Raw genomic sequence first — 18,300 nt, forward strand, 5'->3', positions numbered from 1 at the left:
ATATCGATACAACCTATTTCTGAATATAGTAAATTCTTTACTACAGCACACAATTGTTTACAATAGTGTAAAGCTATCCGTAGATCTAGCCTCCTAAATTGCTATCAAAGATTTTACTTTGAAATGTACAAATTGTTCTTCCGGGGGAGCATGTACCTGGACCCCCCTACAGGGTCTGATGTCCACCAACCATTGTCTCTCAAAATCTTATGGGAAACACTGAACCCTAAAAAGTTTCTTATTGGCAGTTATATGCTGCTCTTTGCAATGGTGTGGGGGGTTTTTGGCTCTCTAAGCTGGACTGGTTGGCCATCCCTGTTAGTTATTCCTTTTCCAGTTGTTCCTTTTAGCTCTTCTATAATTTTACAGTGAACCAAATATGAAAAGCCACTCAGGGTTGTCTTAAAGAATGATTTCCTCATAGCTTTCTCTTATCCTCCTCATTTATCACAAAATATGTGCATGTTTGTTTATCATTTATTCGTTTTCCTTTTTTTATTGTAATTTATTCATTCATTCTTTGATACAAGGTTTTGTATTTGAGAACTGTGTGAGAGCATTTCAGTTGTGTGTGTGAGAGCGTTTCAGTTGACCAGGAAGGCATTTCAGTTGAACAGGAAGGCGTTTCAGTTGTGCTTACGAGAGGGTTTCAGTTGTTTATGTCAGAGCGTTTTCAGGTGGTGTGTCAACATCCACTGAGAAATGTCAGCCAGACAGGCAGAGATTTGTGCTGTCACCTGCATTTCAGATTGTGGAAAGGACCACATGATTTGGGTATCATCTGCGTAGCTATGGTAAGGAAAGCCATGTGAGTGAATGACAGAGCCTAATGACTTGGTGAACTAAGAGAAGAGGATGGGGCCCAGAACAGAGCCCTGAGCGACCCCAGTGGTGAGGTTGAGGGGTTATGAGATGCGACCCGATGCGACGTGCAAATTGCCACTAATATGTTTGTGAATGAGTGACTAATCTGCTGACTGAGGTGGATAAAATCTTCAGATGTTAGGTACGGGAACCAGTTAAATCTAAAACCAGTTGGGCCATAACACCGGCCATTCGCTCACAGACTCTCGTAAAAGTCAAGAAGGCGATGTCACTTTCTTAACCGGGGGGGAAGGTGGCTGAACCGGGTTACAAAATAACCGCCCGTACAGGATGCTCTAAGAAGTAAGCGAACGCACCCGCAAATTGACAGCGATCTTTTCATTGGTCAACACTACACCTTGAATCCTACTGGTTGAGGATTTTTGATAGGGTTGTCACACAAAAAATCCAAGCGCACAGCAGAAATCCGTAAGCAGACAAGTCGAGAGCGTTCAGAAGAAGTGCGAGTGAGCGGAGAAGAGTTGAACCTGAGAGCAGGAAATCTGTGCGAGCAACAAAACAATCTAAGTGCGAGCAACAACATATTTGCGCACAAGCGCACAGTTTGAGCAGAAGCAGAATAAATGTGAATGCAAGAAGAAACAATTTGAGCACAAGGAGGAGCTATTTAAATGTGAGGGCAGATTTTGAAGGAAAGAATGACAAATATGAACGTGAAATCACTAAGTAATGTGTACAAACCGAAAGACCACGCTCTTGAATAAAGATAGTAAAATAACTCCATAAGAGACCGGTCTGTAGTTTCTGAGATCAGATGGGTTGAGTTTAGGTTTCTTTAAAAGAGGGTTCACTCTTGCTGCTTTCAGAGTGTTAGGGAAAGTAACCTGTTATCAGAAAGGTATTGATGAGATGGATGAGGAAGGGAAGGAGATCAACAGCAATAGACTGAAGAAGGTTAGAGGGGATAGGGTCAAGAGGGCATGTGGTGGGGCGGTGGGAAGTGACCAAGGATAGAACCTCACTGGGAGGGAGTGGTGAAAAAGCAGCCAGAGAAGGAGATAAGGAGGGTGAGGGAGAGGCAGTGTCAGTAGGGGGGTCGGGAAATGAGGAGCGAAGGTCATCTATCTTTTTTGCTAAGTAGTTTACAAAGTCGCTCGGGCAAAGGGAGGAGGGAGGTGGGGGAGCAGGGAGATCGAGGAGGGTAGACAAAATGGAAAAAAAGTGTCTTGGGGTTGGAGAAGGAAGACTGACTTTTCTGTCTGGATGGTTAAGTCACCAAGAAGTACTAGTGGGAGGCCATCTTCAGGGATGTTAGACAGGAGGACGTCCAATTGCTCCAAGAAATCCCCAAGAGGACTTGGTGGGCGGTAGAGTAAAATGTTGTTTAATTTCACTGGGTGATTTACAGAAACAGCATGAAGTTCAAAGGATGAAAAGTGTGAAAGGGGTAAAGAGAGAATTTCCATTCAGGAGAGAGTAGGAGACCAGTGCCTCCCCCCTGCTAGGAGGTCGAGGTGTGTGGCTGAATGAGTAGGCTGAGGAGAGGGCCGCAGGGGTGGAGGTGTTGTCGGGAGTTATCCAGGTCTCTGTGAGAGCAAGAAAGTCCAGGGACAGCAAGGGTGCGTAGCCAGAGATGAACTCTGCCTTGCGGGTTGCGGACTGGCAGTTCCTCTAAGATTGGAGAGATTATGGTGCTGTAGAGTACGGGTACATGGTGTAAAGTATCTACGAGAAGAGTAGTGTACAGGAATGGAAAAAACACACATGATACATGGAAAAAAGGTAAAAATCAAAAGATATACTTGCTCCCACTCAGCCTCCCACAAAGGAATCCTCAGAAAGAATTGTCTGATGTGTCTTCAACTGCCGCTAAAGCTGCCGCTGCAAACAAATGCTGGCTTTTCTACACAAGTCCTGATTGCCAAAGTGGCTACAGGGGTGCTGACCACGCCCTCTCAATTAGTTAGGTATTCGAATCACCTGATGAGAGAGAGCAATTGAAACTACCTCTGCTGACAGCTGAACTGCATCAGTTTAGCGACCCCTACTGCCTTTAATGCCATTTGCAAGAATCCACCACGCCCGAAGAAAAATCACTAGGGGGTTTCTCTCCGCTCTGTCAATCATCCGGTTACGCGCTGCGCAGCGCTGCAGAACCTGTGCACACTCACTCTCTTGGTCAAGACCAAGCTCAGGTCTTTGCAATGAGGAGCTAGCAGCAGAAGCGTTTGAAAACACAGTGGAAGAGAAACGCCTAGCATCCAAAAAACAGCCAACCTTCTTTGCCAGTAACTGCATATACGACAAAGACCCCGAGCAAAACTGAGCTAAAAGGAACGAAGCAGATCGAGCAGAGAGAAAACCTGTGTAAACATCGGATCAGCGCTCCACAGAAGAGAGAGCTGTGAGAACTAAAGGATTAACAAACGATGTGTTCTGCTTGACCGGTAATTATCCCTGTTTCATTTATCTTTTATTTTCCATTTTATTGTAGCACTCTGTAACCATACCGTATGATATTATGGTGTTGTAATGAGACTGCTAGTTGCTAGGTTCACAGTGCTATGGCTATTGGTTAGCGATGTTAATGGCATAGTGGCTGAAAATATTTTGTATCCAAGCAGTCTAATCGGTTTTGAGAGTTTTCCAGACATGTGTGCCGTTGCCTGTGCTCTCGTGGCTAAATGCTCCCCCATCAGTGTTATACTGAGTTAGCATCACTATTTATCACCAAACGTAGTATCCCGTGCTATGCTAAATGCTGAGTATGTGTCGATATTCCCAGCTGTGGCTACAGTCACGTTCATGTAGGCCTACTTAATTTGCAAATGCAAAACCGCTTACGTATTTATTTAGTAAATACAATTTATGTGATATTTGACATGTTGAGTCACATTATCTGGAAGGGGCTCAGACAGATAACAAACCTAAAGCTCCACACTCTATAAACGGCCCACTTCAGGACTGTTAGAAGATGTTTTCACATGCAAGGTATTTTTTCAGGCTGCTTTGTGGTAGTCTTGCCTTTGGGGAGGCTGTTGATGGCCCTGTCTGGGATAGAGAGAGTTGTCTCTCTGATGGTGGGGATGTGGTGTCAAGACCAGGTCGTCTCCAAAACCCTTCACTTCACTCAAACACTTCAGGTATGGTTATGACTTTTAATTTACCTGTGGGACTTAATTTGTTTGTTTGTCAATTGTGATCGTATAACACAACACGTGCACTTAGACTACATTCTTTTTAATAAAAAGTATTATAACAATTTCCTCTGAATTTGCAGGTCAACTGCAGAGCTGGAGTCCTTCTATAATAACATCCTGATGTACTGTATGCCGGCAAGCGCTTTAGCATCAGCCTTTCAGTCTATGAAGCCAGAATCTTACATGCTAGCTCCGTCTACAACCACCATGTCCACAGACCACCCAAAAGAAGACCTGATGGCTCTTATATTAAAAAGGATAAGACCACAGACCAGACACTTCCCCAGAGGTGATGCCTTGGATTAGCATCCAGATGAATTAGGAAAAAAATACTGCAACTATGTTTAAACATTAAATTTGTAGATCCAAATACATAAATCTACCGGAGTATTATAAATTTTCAACACACCTACTTTGTGTTTTATTCTTGTGTAAATTAAAGCTTGACAATATAACCTCATTGTTTACTTTGATAAATTTGTTCTTTGAGATATTGCATCGATAGTACTGAATCAGTAAATCTGATTTAATATATTATATATACAAATTAATATATTTGTAATACTACGCCCATTTTGCCATGTTAAAAAAGGGGAAGAAAAAAAATCCTGGATCAACCTTTTTATCTGGATAGACATAAAAAGGTTTAACTCCTAAATAAAATGGGTTCTTTCTTGGGTTATGCCACACCCCATTACACATTTCTTAGAAATCAGTTCAGTAGTTTTTGAGTAAGCCTCCTGGCAGACAGACAGCAATAAAAACAGAACATTCTTGGCTTACATATCAATGGGATCAAATGTGAAATACGTTGCTTGTAGTGCAGTTCCCTTTAGCTCTTTTTTTAGGCATCATTCAGTTCATTTTTTTGGTTTTACAGCAGCAACTTAATTTCATTGTCATAATTCAGTCTTACCACTCTTCTCAACATTATTTCCAGTCCCCGCAAGCTGCTGCTTTAAGACAAACCTCTAAAACCTTACTGTACACTACCTGCTCAGCACCATACAGCAAATGGACAATGTTTGGGATGAGATGCAAAGAGTCTAATATTTTTACCTGGATTTAATGGAGAGAAGAGAGCAAAAAGGAAAATGAATATTGGGGTTTCTTTCGCCAGGTGGACATATAGAGCATGTTTCCATTGGCTCCTAGTCGACCAAAATTAATAATTTTAAGTTCATGGATGTCAGGGTATTAACATAAGTCAATGCCCCAATCACTTAATCACCAGATATCAGTTCATAAATTTAACAAATTAAGACGACTCTCTCTGTGCCAAAACCACAACATGCCATGTGAGAGAGTGTATAATGATGTGAGTCTGTGTCCCTTGATCTGTCAATCGTCCATTATGTCTTCATGTCACCAGAGGGCTGTGGGGTGTGTTACTGTATTCTGTTCTGGTGAAACTGTGTTTGCATACCCTATTGGCCTCTGCCTGTGTTTGCATGACCTATGCATGACTGTATTGGTCCCAACCGTCCCAATTTGCCGGCGGAGGAGTTTTTCACTGTGACCCGATGTGGTTATGTGTTCACCGAGCGTGAAGTGACTCCGTTAGCACCACGCGCTGCACTGCGGCCACCAAACATTGCACACTGTTGTGCATGTCGGCGCCTCAGAAGTCATCATGTCTTTGCATGCATTCGCTGTCCAGCAACTCTGAGGTCATGATCTTCATTCCCGTGGGCGTGCTTGACAAGCTTCCTTTGTCTCCACAGACTAAACGCATCTGCGGAAGGGTAAGCTTTTGTCGGCTTTTAACTACAACTGGAAATTCACTGTTCTGATATCACATTGATAGGCAGCAGACTCTGTAACCAGTTATACAGAGAAGTTTTAGCCTCATTTTTGCGATGTGTGCATAGGTTCAGTGCTATTTTCAGGTTATTATACACATGCTAGCAGGATGCCCTTTGGCAAAGTGGGGGAAACAGTAGTTGAACTCTTGAGTCACTAAGAGGGGCAGCAGCAAACTGAGCAGCTGGGGCTCCTGTGTCTTTCTTTCTCTCTCTCTCTCTCTCTCTCTCTCTCTCTCTCTCTCTCTCCTTCTCCTCCTTTAGCTCCATATATTTTCTTAGTCTCTATTTTTCTTCCTCAATCTCTCCCTGGTTTTCCCTCTCTCCCTTTATCGCTTTGTCTGTAATTAGAGATGGTCCCGGGGCTCAAGTGGCCTGCCATGGGTTGTAGCTAGGTAACCTCGGTCAGATGCTGGCTGCCGGTCCTGGGGGTTTTCATTAGGCTCAGCTTGGATTCTCCAGTCTGATCTGAATATTCTGCATCACATCCAGAACAGTTATGCTTTAGATTTAATCTTTACATTTACTACATTTCAGCAGAGCGGGGTATCATTTGATCTTTTTGTAACCAATACCAGTATCTCACTTTTAAAAATATCTGTTCTGCTAATAGGGGTGCAACGGATCACCAAAACTCATGTTTCGGATTCTTTGTTGGATTTGGAGTCACGGATTGGATAATTTTTCAGATCAGCAAAAATAAGAGAGAAAAATTTAACATTGCTTTCCATAAAGCAGAGAACTTTTTCCATTGTCTTAAATGAAAACAAACTTTAAGTCTGGTTTTTAAATAAAATCTTTAAATTAAATATGCAAAAAATTAAATCAAAGTGCAATATGATGCATGAATCACTGAATCAGTCGGGAGGGAGAGGTGTTCACCGTCTCGACCAACGCCCTCACTCTCCCCAACAGTGAGGCAAAGGACACACCGAGGCTTCTTCTTTACACTTATTTATTAGATCAAGACAGTCTGCAACCAGCACTGCACATTAACTTTTACTGCCAACTCTCTCTCCCTTTTCTGGGTCTAGCAATGCTCAGGTGACAAACGCTACCTGCTCTCTCTCAGTTCTCTGCATCGACATTTAGGGAATTATTATATTATTATACACTACTTTAAAAAGTAACAGCGGCAGGGGAAAAAAAGGAAAATGGTATTTTAGGCATTATGGTTAAACTTTGCAATCTATCCGCAGATCACACGCATTCCGAACCGTAGGTGGGGATCCGTACAGATCACGGATCAACTATGATTCGTTACACCATTATTTACTACTAATCCTTTTATCTAGTTTAAGAAAATTCTGAACTGTTTTTTTAAAGCAAGAGTTTGATATTTATTCAAAATAGGCTTATTTGCTTTTCTTGCTGTGAGCTAGTTGGACAGATTGCCACAAATATCAGTCCATTTATTCAGAACTAAGTCCTTTAAACAAGTCTTTGGTAGAAGGCATAAGAGTTCGGCTAGTGCTGTGGGGGTGTAAGAGGTCTAAGATATATTGTGGGGCCAAGATTTTAAATTTAAATCAAAAATTTACTGGAAGCCAGTGCAGCGATGTTAAAAGAGATGTAATATGTGACCATCTGTTGGACTTGGTCAAGAGTCTGGCAGCAACGTTTTGGACTATTTGTAGGCGGTGGAGGGATGACTTATTAACACAGGTATACAGTGAATTACAATAATCTAAACAGGAAGAAGAGGGTTGCATTGTGATGTAGTAGTTACCGCTGTTGCCTCACAGCAAAGAGGGCCTTTCTGTGTGGAGTTTGCATGTTCTCCCTGTGTATGCGTGGGCTCTGTCCGGTTACTCCGGCTTCCTCCCACAGTCCAAAGACATGCAGAGGGGTTTATGTTATTTGGAGACTCTAAATTGAATATAGGTTTGATGTGAGAGTGAATGGATGTTTGTCTCTGTGATTTGTTTGTCCACCTGGCAACCTGTCCAGGGTGTACCCTGCCTCTCGCCCAATGTCAGTTGGGATTGGCTGCACCCCCACCGCGACCCTTAAATGGATAAGGGGGTATTGATAATGGATAGATGGATGAACTGGAAGAAATAAAATAAAATAAAATAAAAAACCTAATATCTAATATGATTGTTGAAGCTCATGGATTGATCAAAAATGACACCAATATTATGCTGACTAGACCGAACGGTAACTTGGTTACTTGACTATGTGTAAAAATTTAAGAAAAAATACATCAGTTTGACATTTTCCAGAGGTTCTGTTTGCCAAACTATTTCTTGGCAGGGACCGGGTTTTACAGTAAAAAAAAAAATTTGTAGGTTCTAGTTTTTGTTACCTTTGAACAGAGCAAGGCTAATTATTTCCCACTGTTTCCAGTCTGTATGCAAAACCAAGCTTATATTTGCAATATATTCAGGCAACATATTTATCACATTGACATGAGTGTGCTATTGACCTTCTTATTGTTTATTATTCTTTAAAAACCTGTCAAATAATTTAACTAAACAAAATGACATTTTAAATTCCAAAAATTATGATTTATGCAAAAATATCTAATTAGAAAACAAGTAAACCAGTCTGAACATTCAGTGTTAACTTTGAGTACTTTAGTTGTTGACACTCAATGCTCAATAACCCCACAAAAAGTCTTGAGTTTCTTTATCTTCTTGTTGTAACTGTACAATTCATGTTTTTAAATTTCATCTCAAGTAATTTTAAAGTGTGAGAAAATGATATTTTGTCTTTAAAAAAGATTATACAAGGTAATTCACTGGATTATCTGAATACAATGCAATACCTACTAAATAGAACAGGGCAACCCCGGATTATCCATATATAGAATCGGGCGAGTGCCCTGGGGCACCAGCCAATGGGGGGGCACCAAATGATTATGAGACCAGAGTCAACAGCAAATTAAGCAAGGCCCCACCTCCCCCTCATGTCAAAGGAAGTCAGTCAATATTGTGAGAGGATGAAGCGTTACTGTCCTTCAAGAGAAGAGAAAGAAAAAAAATTCTTAGTGAGACGTAAACGTGTGATCTCTCCTCTCCAAGTCTGATGTCAGCAAATAACACAAGTGTTACGTTGATGTGCTCATTTGCAGCGCATCTCAGTGCAGGTGCGCTTATTGGCACAGCTGCGATGAGTTGGCTAATCATCTCTCCTGTTTTATGCATTGGAGCAGCCAGACATGGCAGCACAGAAAAGGGCAGAGGAGCTCAGGAATTAAAGGACATTTTTGAGTTAAGTGTGTGTCAAAGAATAAAGTGCTCATCCTGATTCAGAACTGTGTGCGTGTTGTGCCAAGGGAACTCACCAAGGTAACGACGTGTTACTATATACAAATTGCGGCTCGGAGAACATAACGGTATCATGCAATTATACTAATACACAATCGTGTGCACAAAATGAAACTCACAATATCAAGCAGCAACCAGTGAAGACCAGTCCAGACAATTTATGGATATGATGATGACTCTCTTCATGGGTGCATATCATTTTAAAATGGACTTTGACTTAAAGGTGTTGATGAGCAGGACATACTGCAAGACAATATGGATGCAAATCTCAGTAAATAATAACCATCAAGTATTCAGACAAGCCAAAGTATAAAAAGTATTTTACAGCCAAAATGTTTTTTAGGAAATCTGGGGGAGCCAGAATGGGCCTGATGGAGCTAATAACAAATATAATAAATATGATCTATAATTAACAGTTGCTATGTTTAAATTTGTCAGTAGAGGAAATGCTTGATCGTCAATAAATATTGTTTGTTTATACCTCATTCTGTTCTGTACAGATCTATTCCTGACAGACGGAGCAAACTGTTGTAAAGGAAGGAGAATTGTAGTGGAGCACTGGGGTGTCAGGTGTAACTGTGTGGCTCATGTCAGGTAGGAGGGCCCTTAGCAGAATTTTGCTTGTCATATTTTCTAAAATATATATATATATATATTATTTACTGGAAGAGATACAAACAAGTAGAAAAACAGAAAAGAGAAGTGCAATTCTTTTGCGTTTCAGGTGCAAAGTATATATATATATTTGGGTGCATGACATGTTGCATTGAGATTTGAGCATCAGTGGAAGGGCTTGTATGGCATTTGTCATTTTTTGGTTGCATCTTAATGTTTTCTATAGTATGTGCGGTAAGCCTGTACTTTAGCTATATGTTCTTGTAAATCTATAGTGTTCATATCATAGTAAATGTCACTTTTTTACATGTAAAGTCAGGGACGGGGGGGGCACTTCAAGAGTAGTCACCCTGGGGCACCCTAGGGTGTTAATCCAGGCCTGGAACAGGCGGTTCTTGCAGGGAGACTGAAAGATTATTCCACCAGCACTTGAAGTCCTCTTGGAGGGTTTCATTTGTGTAATAGCATTCTTGGCAAGGCAAAGCCCCTTTTGGGGAAAGCTTTCTGACAGATCCTCAATGATCTAATCATGTTGGACTGTATTTTATACTCTTAGTGATCTTAGTGAAGTTTACTAAACGTCCATCACATAATTTGTATCAATCATGGCCATTTATAAATGCATGTTTTACCGAAAACAGATAACTGTTGATGTTGATATTGTTTCTGTCATTGTTGTGATGCTTCAGGTCACAGTCAATCTCAAGTATCTGTCAACGGTTTATTCCCTGTTATGATGTCTTTAGCATTATAATGTTGTACTCATGTATTGCAGATTAACTCATGATCTAGAGCAAGTACTTTATCACCATATCACCATTTTTGTTTTTGGCTGTTGACTTTAATTTGAGTAATGGCCACTGTGGAGTCACTCTAGCATGAAACTGTCAGACACCTGTGTTCACTCCTGATATGGAATGGATCCTGGCGGCTGGAGAGAGAGTCCTGTCACTGTTACTGCATCGGTGTGATCCCTGCAACATGTCTTGACCCAGAGAATATACACTCAACTGTTCCCTGGAAGTCAATTAATGTTTGAGGTGTCAGTTTGTGAGCCTTCCCCAGAATGCCATAGTGATTAGAGTCCCTCTTTAAGCTGGAGGACTCTGGATCACACATTAGACTGATTCTCCAGGGTGATACATGTCGGCAACAAATCTAATAATCTAATTATACTTTTTGAAGCACAATTCCCAAAATTCATTGGTCCCAGTTCCTCATATGTATAAATTTGATTTGATGCACATTTATTGAATAGTTGATAATCACTGAATCCTAATAGAAATTGACGTAACAGATGATGAATGGCACATCAGGCTTAAACCTTAGGCTTTTGAAACAACTTTAACATATATGATTTAAATGGTTATCATATGGATTAAAATACATAAAACCCCTATAAAGGTTGTGACATTTTACATTCTTACAATAATGTACTTGAAAAATAATTTATTGTGTGCTACCGGCATGGCAGATTATTGAGGATCTGGTCTGAAAAAATAACTCCATGTCAGGAGTGTGGCAGTGGTTCAGCTCTGCATAGTTAGATATTTCTCAAAGCCAAATCCTCTCTAAACTTCAGGCACCTTAAAAGGAAGCATCTGAGGGAATATGCTAACCCCACTCATTTGTATCTTGCGAGGACCCAATGCAGTAGAGGTGTCTGAGGACTTCTATCCATATCTATCTATTCTAACTATTAATCTAACTATCTATCTAGCAAAGAATATGCTGCCGTTCAAAGCTGCGTGACAATTTGGGATTGAAGACATTGATGCATATTTTAAAAACATTGTTTTTAGTGCAATATTGTTATTTTAAATGGTTTGAATAGATAAGTACATAGTAGAGTTAAAATGTATTGCTAGTGCCCATTGCTTGTAGCAAACAGAACATTACTGCCTTAATAAGTCAATATGCCATCTATTGGTCAAATTTTACAGAGCTCTCTAATGGATCACAAAGTAAACTACTTAAAATGTCTTTAATAAAACCTTACAGCCCTAGTCCATTGGCAAGTTCGGGTATGGATAGTCTTGATGTTATCATTTAAAATTGAGAAGAAAGATTGCAATTCAGATTACATATTAGATTTATATATAGCTATATATAGAGAGAGAATATATTGTAGAGGTTTTGTGTAGCATCACACTCTTCACACTGTACAAAGGCAGCTACATAACGAGAGGAAGCAACTGATGGCAAAGTCATGTCTTTTTTCTGTGTGAAACACACTGGGATGTTGTATTGATTCCCCCACATAGTCCAATTACTGTATGCTGGTTTTATAAGCTTTGCTTGTAGGTTGTTGTGTGCCTGTTCAGTGTGAAAGCCTGCTGATGTCATTGTGTGCATGTACACTGATCAATAAGGGAAAGGCAACGTCGGCACTCATTTCCCAGCGCTGGCAAAATCAGGAGACATTGATCCGTCTAATCCCATTCTGAGCGGCCATTCAGAGAGAGCTGATAATTGCTGTTGGCATTGAAGGAGGCTATTATATTTTTACATTATAGTAATAACAAAAAATATAGCAGCTAATATGGGCTATAGCGCTTTTTTGTGGTGATTTAACACACTATATACAGTATATGCTTTTAGAAGCTTTTAGCTGAAACAGCAATAAGATTATACACATTATACATTACGCACATTAAACACAAACTTTACTATGGAAGGCATCAGCAGAAAAATCCTGACAGAGATAACTGGATCTACACAGGATCTATAAACATGCACTGCTTTTACTCATTATTCTAATTAAGTGGCAACGTTCAGTCCCAGTTCACTTTGCTTTTACTCAATGTTTCCTAATATTATAACAAAATCCCCCTTATTTAAATTACTCCCATTGGTTGTATGGCAGTATGATGAAGACTGTACACGCAGAAGTAATTTTTTGTAATATTCAGAGACACCAGATCAAACTTTCTGATCAGCCGTCATCAAGCTCAGCATGTGGAGATTCTTGCCTCCGGGGCTGAACTTAATTAGAGTCTGTTTTTCATTGTATATTCCAAATTATATATTTGTGTGTCTATATATATGATATGATATGTGATATTGATAAATTAGAAAATAATCTACATAAATTTGATTTCAAAGACTTATTTGCTTTCCTGCAAGAGTTAGATCAGAAGAATGGTAATGCTCATATCACTGCACATCTCAGAATGCCATTTTTCACACTTTTTTTTTACAGATTAAACAATGAAATAGAATGTTTAATGCTGGTAGGTGATTTATTCATGCTCAAATAAACAGTTGCTCATGGTAGCTCCACATTCAGTGTACAGGCAGAGTGTTATCAATCTTCACATCAAATTCTTTACAAAGTTATTATGTTGTGAAAATGATAATAAAACTTGCTTTGCATGACATGTTTCGTCCAAAATTACACAGTAATGTTGTAACAAAAATATTTTGTTACCTTTTGTTTGTTCCAAAGTGATGCACCAGGACTTCTAACCATTCTCCTAGTGAGATTAGGACTAACTATTGCAGTTTGTCACGTGCCGAGCGCATGTCTCGGACGATAATCCTAAAAAACGGGGTTAACCCTGATCAAACACATTATAATCTAGGATTTGGCTTGGGCAGCCCAAAAAACATTCTCTCCAAACTGAAAATACAATCTGGGCTTTACCGGGTCAAATAGAGCTTGTACCGAGCTTGTAGTTGCATGACAGTTGTATGATCTCATAGGCCGGACAAAAAACAACACAACTGTTTAATCATTTTCTCATCTGTGCTGTACAGTTGGTGTGTTTTTTCATAGACATAGCTGCATTCCTGTGTTGTTGCTCCTGTTTTATTACAGGAACATTTCCATAAGCTATGTTTTCATTTTGTGAACCTATGATTCAGCTGTGCCTGTTTCCAGACTCATGTTTTGACTTCACAGCTTGAATAGAATATTTATCATCCCAGCCCACATGAGCTGTGATGTAGTAGCAGCATGATTACAAAGTGAACATCACAGCCTCAGTGTCTCTGATGTCAGATCATAAAGAGCTGTGCACTGAGTTTCTTTGAAGTGAATGAGCTGTTTAACAGTAAATACCAGATGCATTACACTGGACCTCAACAGAAAACTCTCATTTGATAACCTTTATATGACTTTCATATTGTATAAATCCAAAAGTTCTTAGTGTGTGTGGTGTTTTTGTTCTGTTGAGAGACTTGTCTTGTTTTGAATGTAAAGTTAAATACAAGCAGGATTATGTGACATCAAAAGGCCAAACAGAAAGTTTCAATGGCTTTTGCCCCGTTGATGATGAAAGCAAATATGGCATTGCGTTGATGTAATGAAGACCATTACTTCCCGAATCTTCGGTCTTGGCAACATGTGTTAAGACTATACAGTGAGTTTAAGGTAAAGTGGAACACATGTAAACTCCCTAGATCACACACTCGCACATAGACATAAAAAGCTTCTACAGCTGCTTTTGGTGCTTTCTGGAATTTTCAGGCCAGCCCTGTTGGCCAGAGTTCTTACTTCCTAACTTGAAGTGTGTGCGTGTGTGTGTGTGTGTGTGTGTGTGTGTGTGTGTGTGTGTGTGTGTGTGTGTGTGTGTGTGTGTGTGTGTGTGTGTGTGTGTGTGTGTGTGTGTGTGTGTGTGTGAGTGTGTGTGTGTGTGTATTTGTGGGAGGGAGGTAAGAGGGGCAGGGGGCTTGTTTTGGGGGCTGGAGGAAGGTTTCAGCGCCCTGAAGGAGTTTTCTCCCAGCGTGGGAAAGACACTCGTCTTTTCTTTGACTCTCAGGGACTGAAGTAGGCCAAAGAAGAGCTGAGAGGAGCTAACTGGTCTTCTGCAGCTCCAACTTTGCCTGCTTGGGCTTAGCCATTCCGCTCTCGCGCTGAAGGACTGAAGCACTCAGACTGGCAGGAGTTCCTATTCTCCGAGAGGAAATGGGCAGGAGCTGAGGAGACTTTCTCCCAGCCGGGCTGAACAGCACAGAGTTGGTAGGGCAGATATGTATCACTCCGGCAGTGAGGAGTCAGATCTGGTAAGTTTGTATAAACATACTCTCTGAAACTCATACTAACATAACTTTAAACTTTTCTGAGCCCAATTTGACACTATTTCTCACTCTTCTTCTCTTTGTCCTCTGAACAAAGAGAAAGGGCTCCGGCTGCAGGAGAATGGAGGTTATTAGTGAAGTATTTAAAGGGACGTAAACATATACAGTATTCTTTCTTGTCACCTTTCCAGAATGTTAGTAAGTGAGAGTCTTTCTCAAAATACACACAGTAACTCTCTTGCAGTGTCCTGTTTAGGGCTCATTTGAATCTAGTGTGAAATTGCGAGCACCACTGCACAACCAAGCTTAGAGTAGGGAGCTGAGACACAAGCAGGGAGAGAGAGAAAGAAAGGAAGCTGCCAAGATGAGTTTGGTTTTCATGCACAGAGACTGGTAGAGAGCACAAACCTTGGCTTAAGGTGTAAGTTGTGTCTAAGACACGTACCAGCAAAATAAAGGATCTCCATATTCTTGACTTCCTGTATAACTTTCACACATCTTTTGTTGTTCCTGGTTAGTCTTAACAATATTTCCTGTTCTGCTTATGTGTTTTCTTTTGTCTGAGTGTCCCATTGAGAGTAACCAGTTGTTGTCATCAGCCACACCCCTGTATTATTGACTAATCAGCCTCTAAAAAGCTTTATAAAAGTAGTGTACACACACGCACTGCAAAACACATGATTCAGACTTGCAGAGCCTCATTTCAAATGTTTGTAGAGATACCAATGATTTCATAATTTACCAATTGTGTTTCATTATATTTGAGAAAATATGCGTAACATGATGCACAAGAATATTTCCATCTGATGTCATGGTGCAGGTTTTGAAATCATCATGGATCTTGGGTTTGAGTATTCCACTCAATGTATACATTGTACATCTTAAATGAAAACTTGGAACAAGTTGATACAGAATATAAACTACGTATAGTGTGGAATAAGATGTAAATTAAAGCCATTTAAGGACAAACAAAAAGAGGGACCTATAGCAGGATAATCAAGAGTGACTCAGACCAGATCAGTGAAAGGCATATAAGCTAACTCTATTATTGAGTGCTATTGTGTGATGTTGAGCAGATGCTATTATACCTTCTTTAGCTTATTTCTTGTTGTGCATATATTAGAAACTGCCTGTCTAATGCTCCCCACTCAATCTATTGCTGGTTGCTCCTCATTAAAGTCTTGGAAAAACAATTTCTCACTGGCACACAAAGACATTTGTTTGATTATGTGAGGAGTCTGTTCTTCAGTTGTTGTTCAAAAGTGTTCATGTGACTGAAACTGCTTTACACTTGAGTTGCATCCACTTTGCTCAGCTTGTCAAGCAACACTATCATTTTGGTGTGTGTTTTACTTAAGTTTCTGTCACAGAAAGCTAGTGAAGTTAATACCTCTGGTTAGTAAAGGGGTGTTTGGATGTTTGGAGAACAGAACATTTTTCAGATATTTCAGCTGAGTGGTAACTACTAAATAATACCATGTGAAAAGTTTTTTAATTTTTTACATTGTGCATCAGTGAGCCATGTGTGCAGCTAACCACATACAGGGTTATTTGTTATTTCAGTTTAAAGAACACACTGGTTGTAGTCTTCCGTAACCAGGAATCAACATTACATTTTTCGGATGTATATAAATTAGTTGAGCTGTCACTCTTCTTAAAAGCATAATAAACCATTTAAAAAGGTATTGTTAAGTATTCACACAACCCTTTAAATGGGGCTGTGTTCTTAAAATTAATATTTTGAACTTGAATATTAGAGCATGTTAACCTTGAAAACTGCCGGAATATTGATGAAGCAAGCACAAAACAGTACAGTACAGAACAGCATAAGGCCTTTCTTACTGTATCCCGTTGATCAACCATCATCCTATTATAGTGTTGTGTTTCCACAAAGGGACCTGAGAGGGAAGGAGCAGCTACTAGATCTCACTGAGAAGGGCTTCGTGTTATTGAGAGCAATGCCCCTCCAGGGACTGCTGATGCTGCTGCTGCTGGCTGAAGGTAATATTTGCTGGACGAAAAGGATTAGCCTATACATTGCTATTGTAGGGGTCCCATCACCCTGCATTCATCCTGCCATCGTGTAGCAGGCATTTGAACGACTCTATGTGAGGTGCATTACTAATGCTGTCAAACCAAGTTGGTTTTTTTTAATGTCACATAGTCCAAGCAGCTGAGCAAACCACGCTGCCTGATTAAAAAAAAATAGTCAGTTTGGGCTTTTGAGAGCTGCTTTAACAATCTCATTATTTTACTAAAGTTACCAATATTTTGTACCAAGAGGCAAAATCTGTGAAGTTCTTTGAAGAAAGTGTTTAGACTGAAACGATGGCAATGTCAGTTGGTCAGGCCACCTCTTTGTGGAATCTAAAATATAGAGTGGCCCTGAGCAAATCGCACAACCCAACAGCAATTCACCAAAACACAACAGCAATTCACCACAACACAACAGCAACCAGTACCTTTCCCCTTTACTTAAGCATTGTAAATGACAGACAGTGTAACCAATCAGGAAGAGGATCAGTGTCCAATACTTACCTACCCTTTCCATTTCAGTCTCACAAATGCTGTTGTGCTGAAGTGCTGTCATGCTGTGCATTTTGCTGTTGTGTTGTGGTGAATTGCTGTTGTGTTGTGGTGAATTGCTGTTGTGTTGTGCGAATTGTCGTTGTGTTGTGCGATTTGCTGTCGTGTTGTGGTGAATTGCTGTCATGTTCGGAGAATTGCTGTCGCGTTGTGGTGAATTGCTGTCATGTTGTGTGATTTGCTGTTGTGGTTTGCACTTCAGGGCCAACGTAAAAATATCTTGACAGTTATTGGGTGTCCCCCAGAGAATGACGCTCATCGACTTTGGTAATTTTTTTAAAATTTGGTTTATTTATCTATTTATTTTAAATTTTTGACTTACGATGTAATTGGCTATTTAAAAACTATGAATAATAGACTAAAAAGTAAGTATTTTTTAAAATAACTTTAATTTTTCATTTGATTGATTATTATGCATTTTATGAATGAATGTTTAGGTTGTGTAATAGAGGTGGAGGAATAATAGAGGTGTGTGCACAACTAACTTTTAAAAGCCCCATTTGGATTGTGTGTACGTTTGTAGCAAGCCTTTGTGCGCTCTTGGATGGTGTGATTGACACCCAGGGAGTCCATTGCCTCAATTAGATGCTGCATGCATGATGCATTTATCTAATGCACTGGCTTATGAAACCCTGGGTAAACACTTTTTTCATGGGCCTGTCAGTGTCACCTTGACGTCCATGCGGCCAGTCCGTCTTTGGCATGGCAGAGGGATCATGACTCCATCCCCGCATATTTTGTCTCGCTCCTCCTTTCTGTCAAACTCACTTTTTTTTCCGGCCCGCAAGAGCCAAATGTCTGGCCCACGATGACCCACTAACACATCTGTCATAACACGTTAATAAAGTGTGCGCCGCTGTACTTCCTCACAGGGCTGGACTGGCCATCTGGCATACCGGGCATTTTCCCAGTGGGCCGACGCACTTTTGGGCCGAATCGCCGATATAATTTTTTATTTTTATTTTTGGGCCACGCCGG

General features: G+C 40.3%; 1 protein-coding gene and 1 long non-coding RNA gene across 8 annotated transcripts in view; both read left to right on the forward strand.

Moving 5' to 3' along the window:
• The window catches only part of cacnb2a (calcium channel, voltage-dependent, beta 2a), an 85,341-nt gene that overhangs the window by 13,279 nt on the left and 53,762 nt on the right, over positions 1–18,300 (forward strand). For 2 of the 7 annotated variants that reach the window (XM_035618987.2, XM_035618981.2), the window contains exons 1-2: positions 14,385–14,721; positions 16,631–16,737. The exons of 3 other annotated variants lie outside the window; for them this stretch is intronic. Coding sequence is in view for 2 of the 4 variants with exons in the window: in XM_035618975.2 (XP_035474868.2) it covers positions 14,689–14,721 (33 nt within the window). In the remaining 2 variants the exon portion in view is untranslated. Of the gene's footprint in view, positions 1–13,782; positions 14,090–14,383; positions 14,722–16,630; positions 16,738–18,300 lie in introns of those variants that run through there. 2 more of the 7 variants (XM_035618975.2, XM_035618974.2) reach the window with 2 other exon arrangements.
• Positions 2,633–4,467, forward strand: LOC118291075. Its single transcript, XR_004786536.1, has 3 exons — positions 2,633–3,272; positions 3,829–3,968; positions 4,106–4,467. It is a non-coding gene; the product is annotated as an uncharacterized LOC118291075 (long non-coding RNA).

This window comes from Scophthalmus maximus, chromosome 21, assembly GCF_022379125.1.
Source record: "Scophthalmus maximus strain ysfricsl-2021 chromosome 21, ASM2237912v1, whole genome shotgun sequence".
NCBI lineage: Eukaryota > Metazoa > Chordata > Actinopteri > Pleuronectiformes > Scophthalmidae > Scophthalmus > Scophthalmus maximus.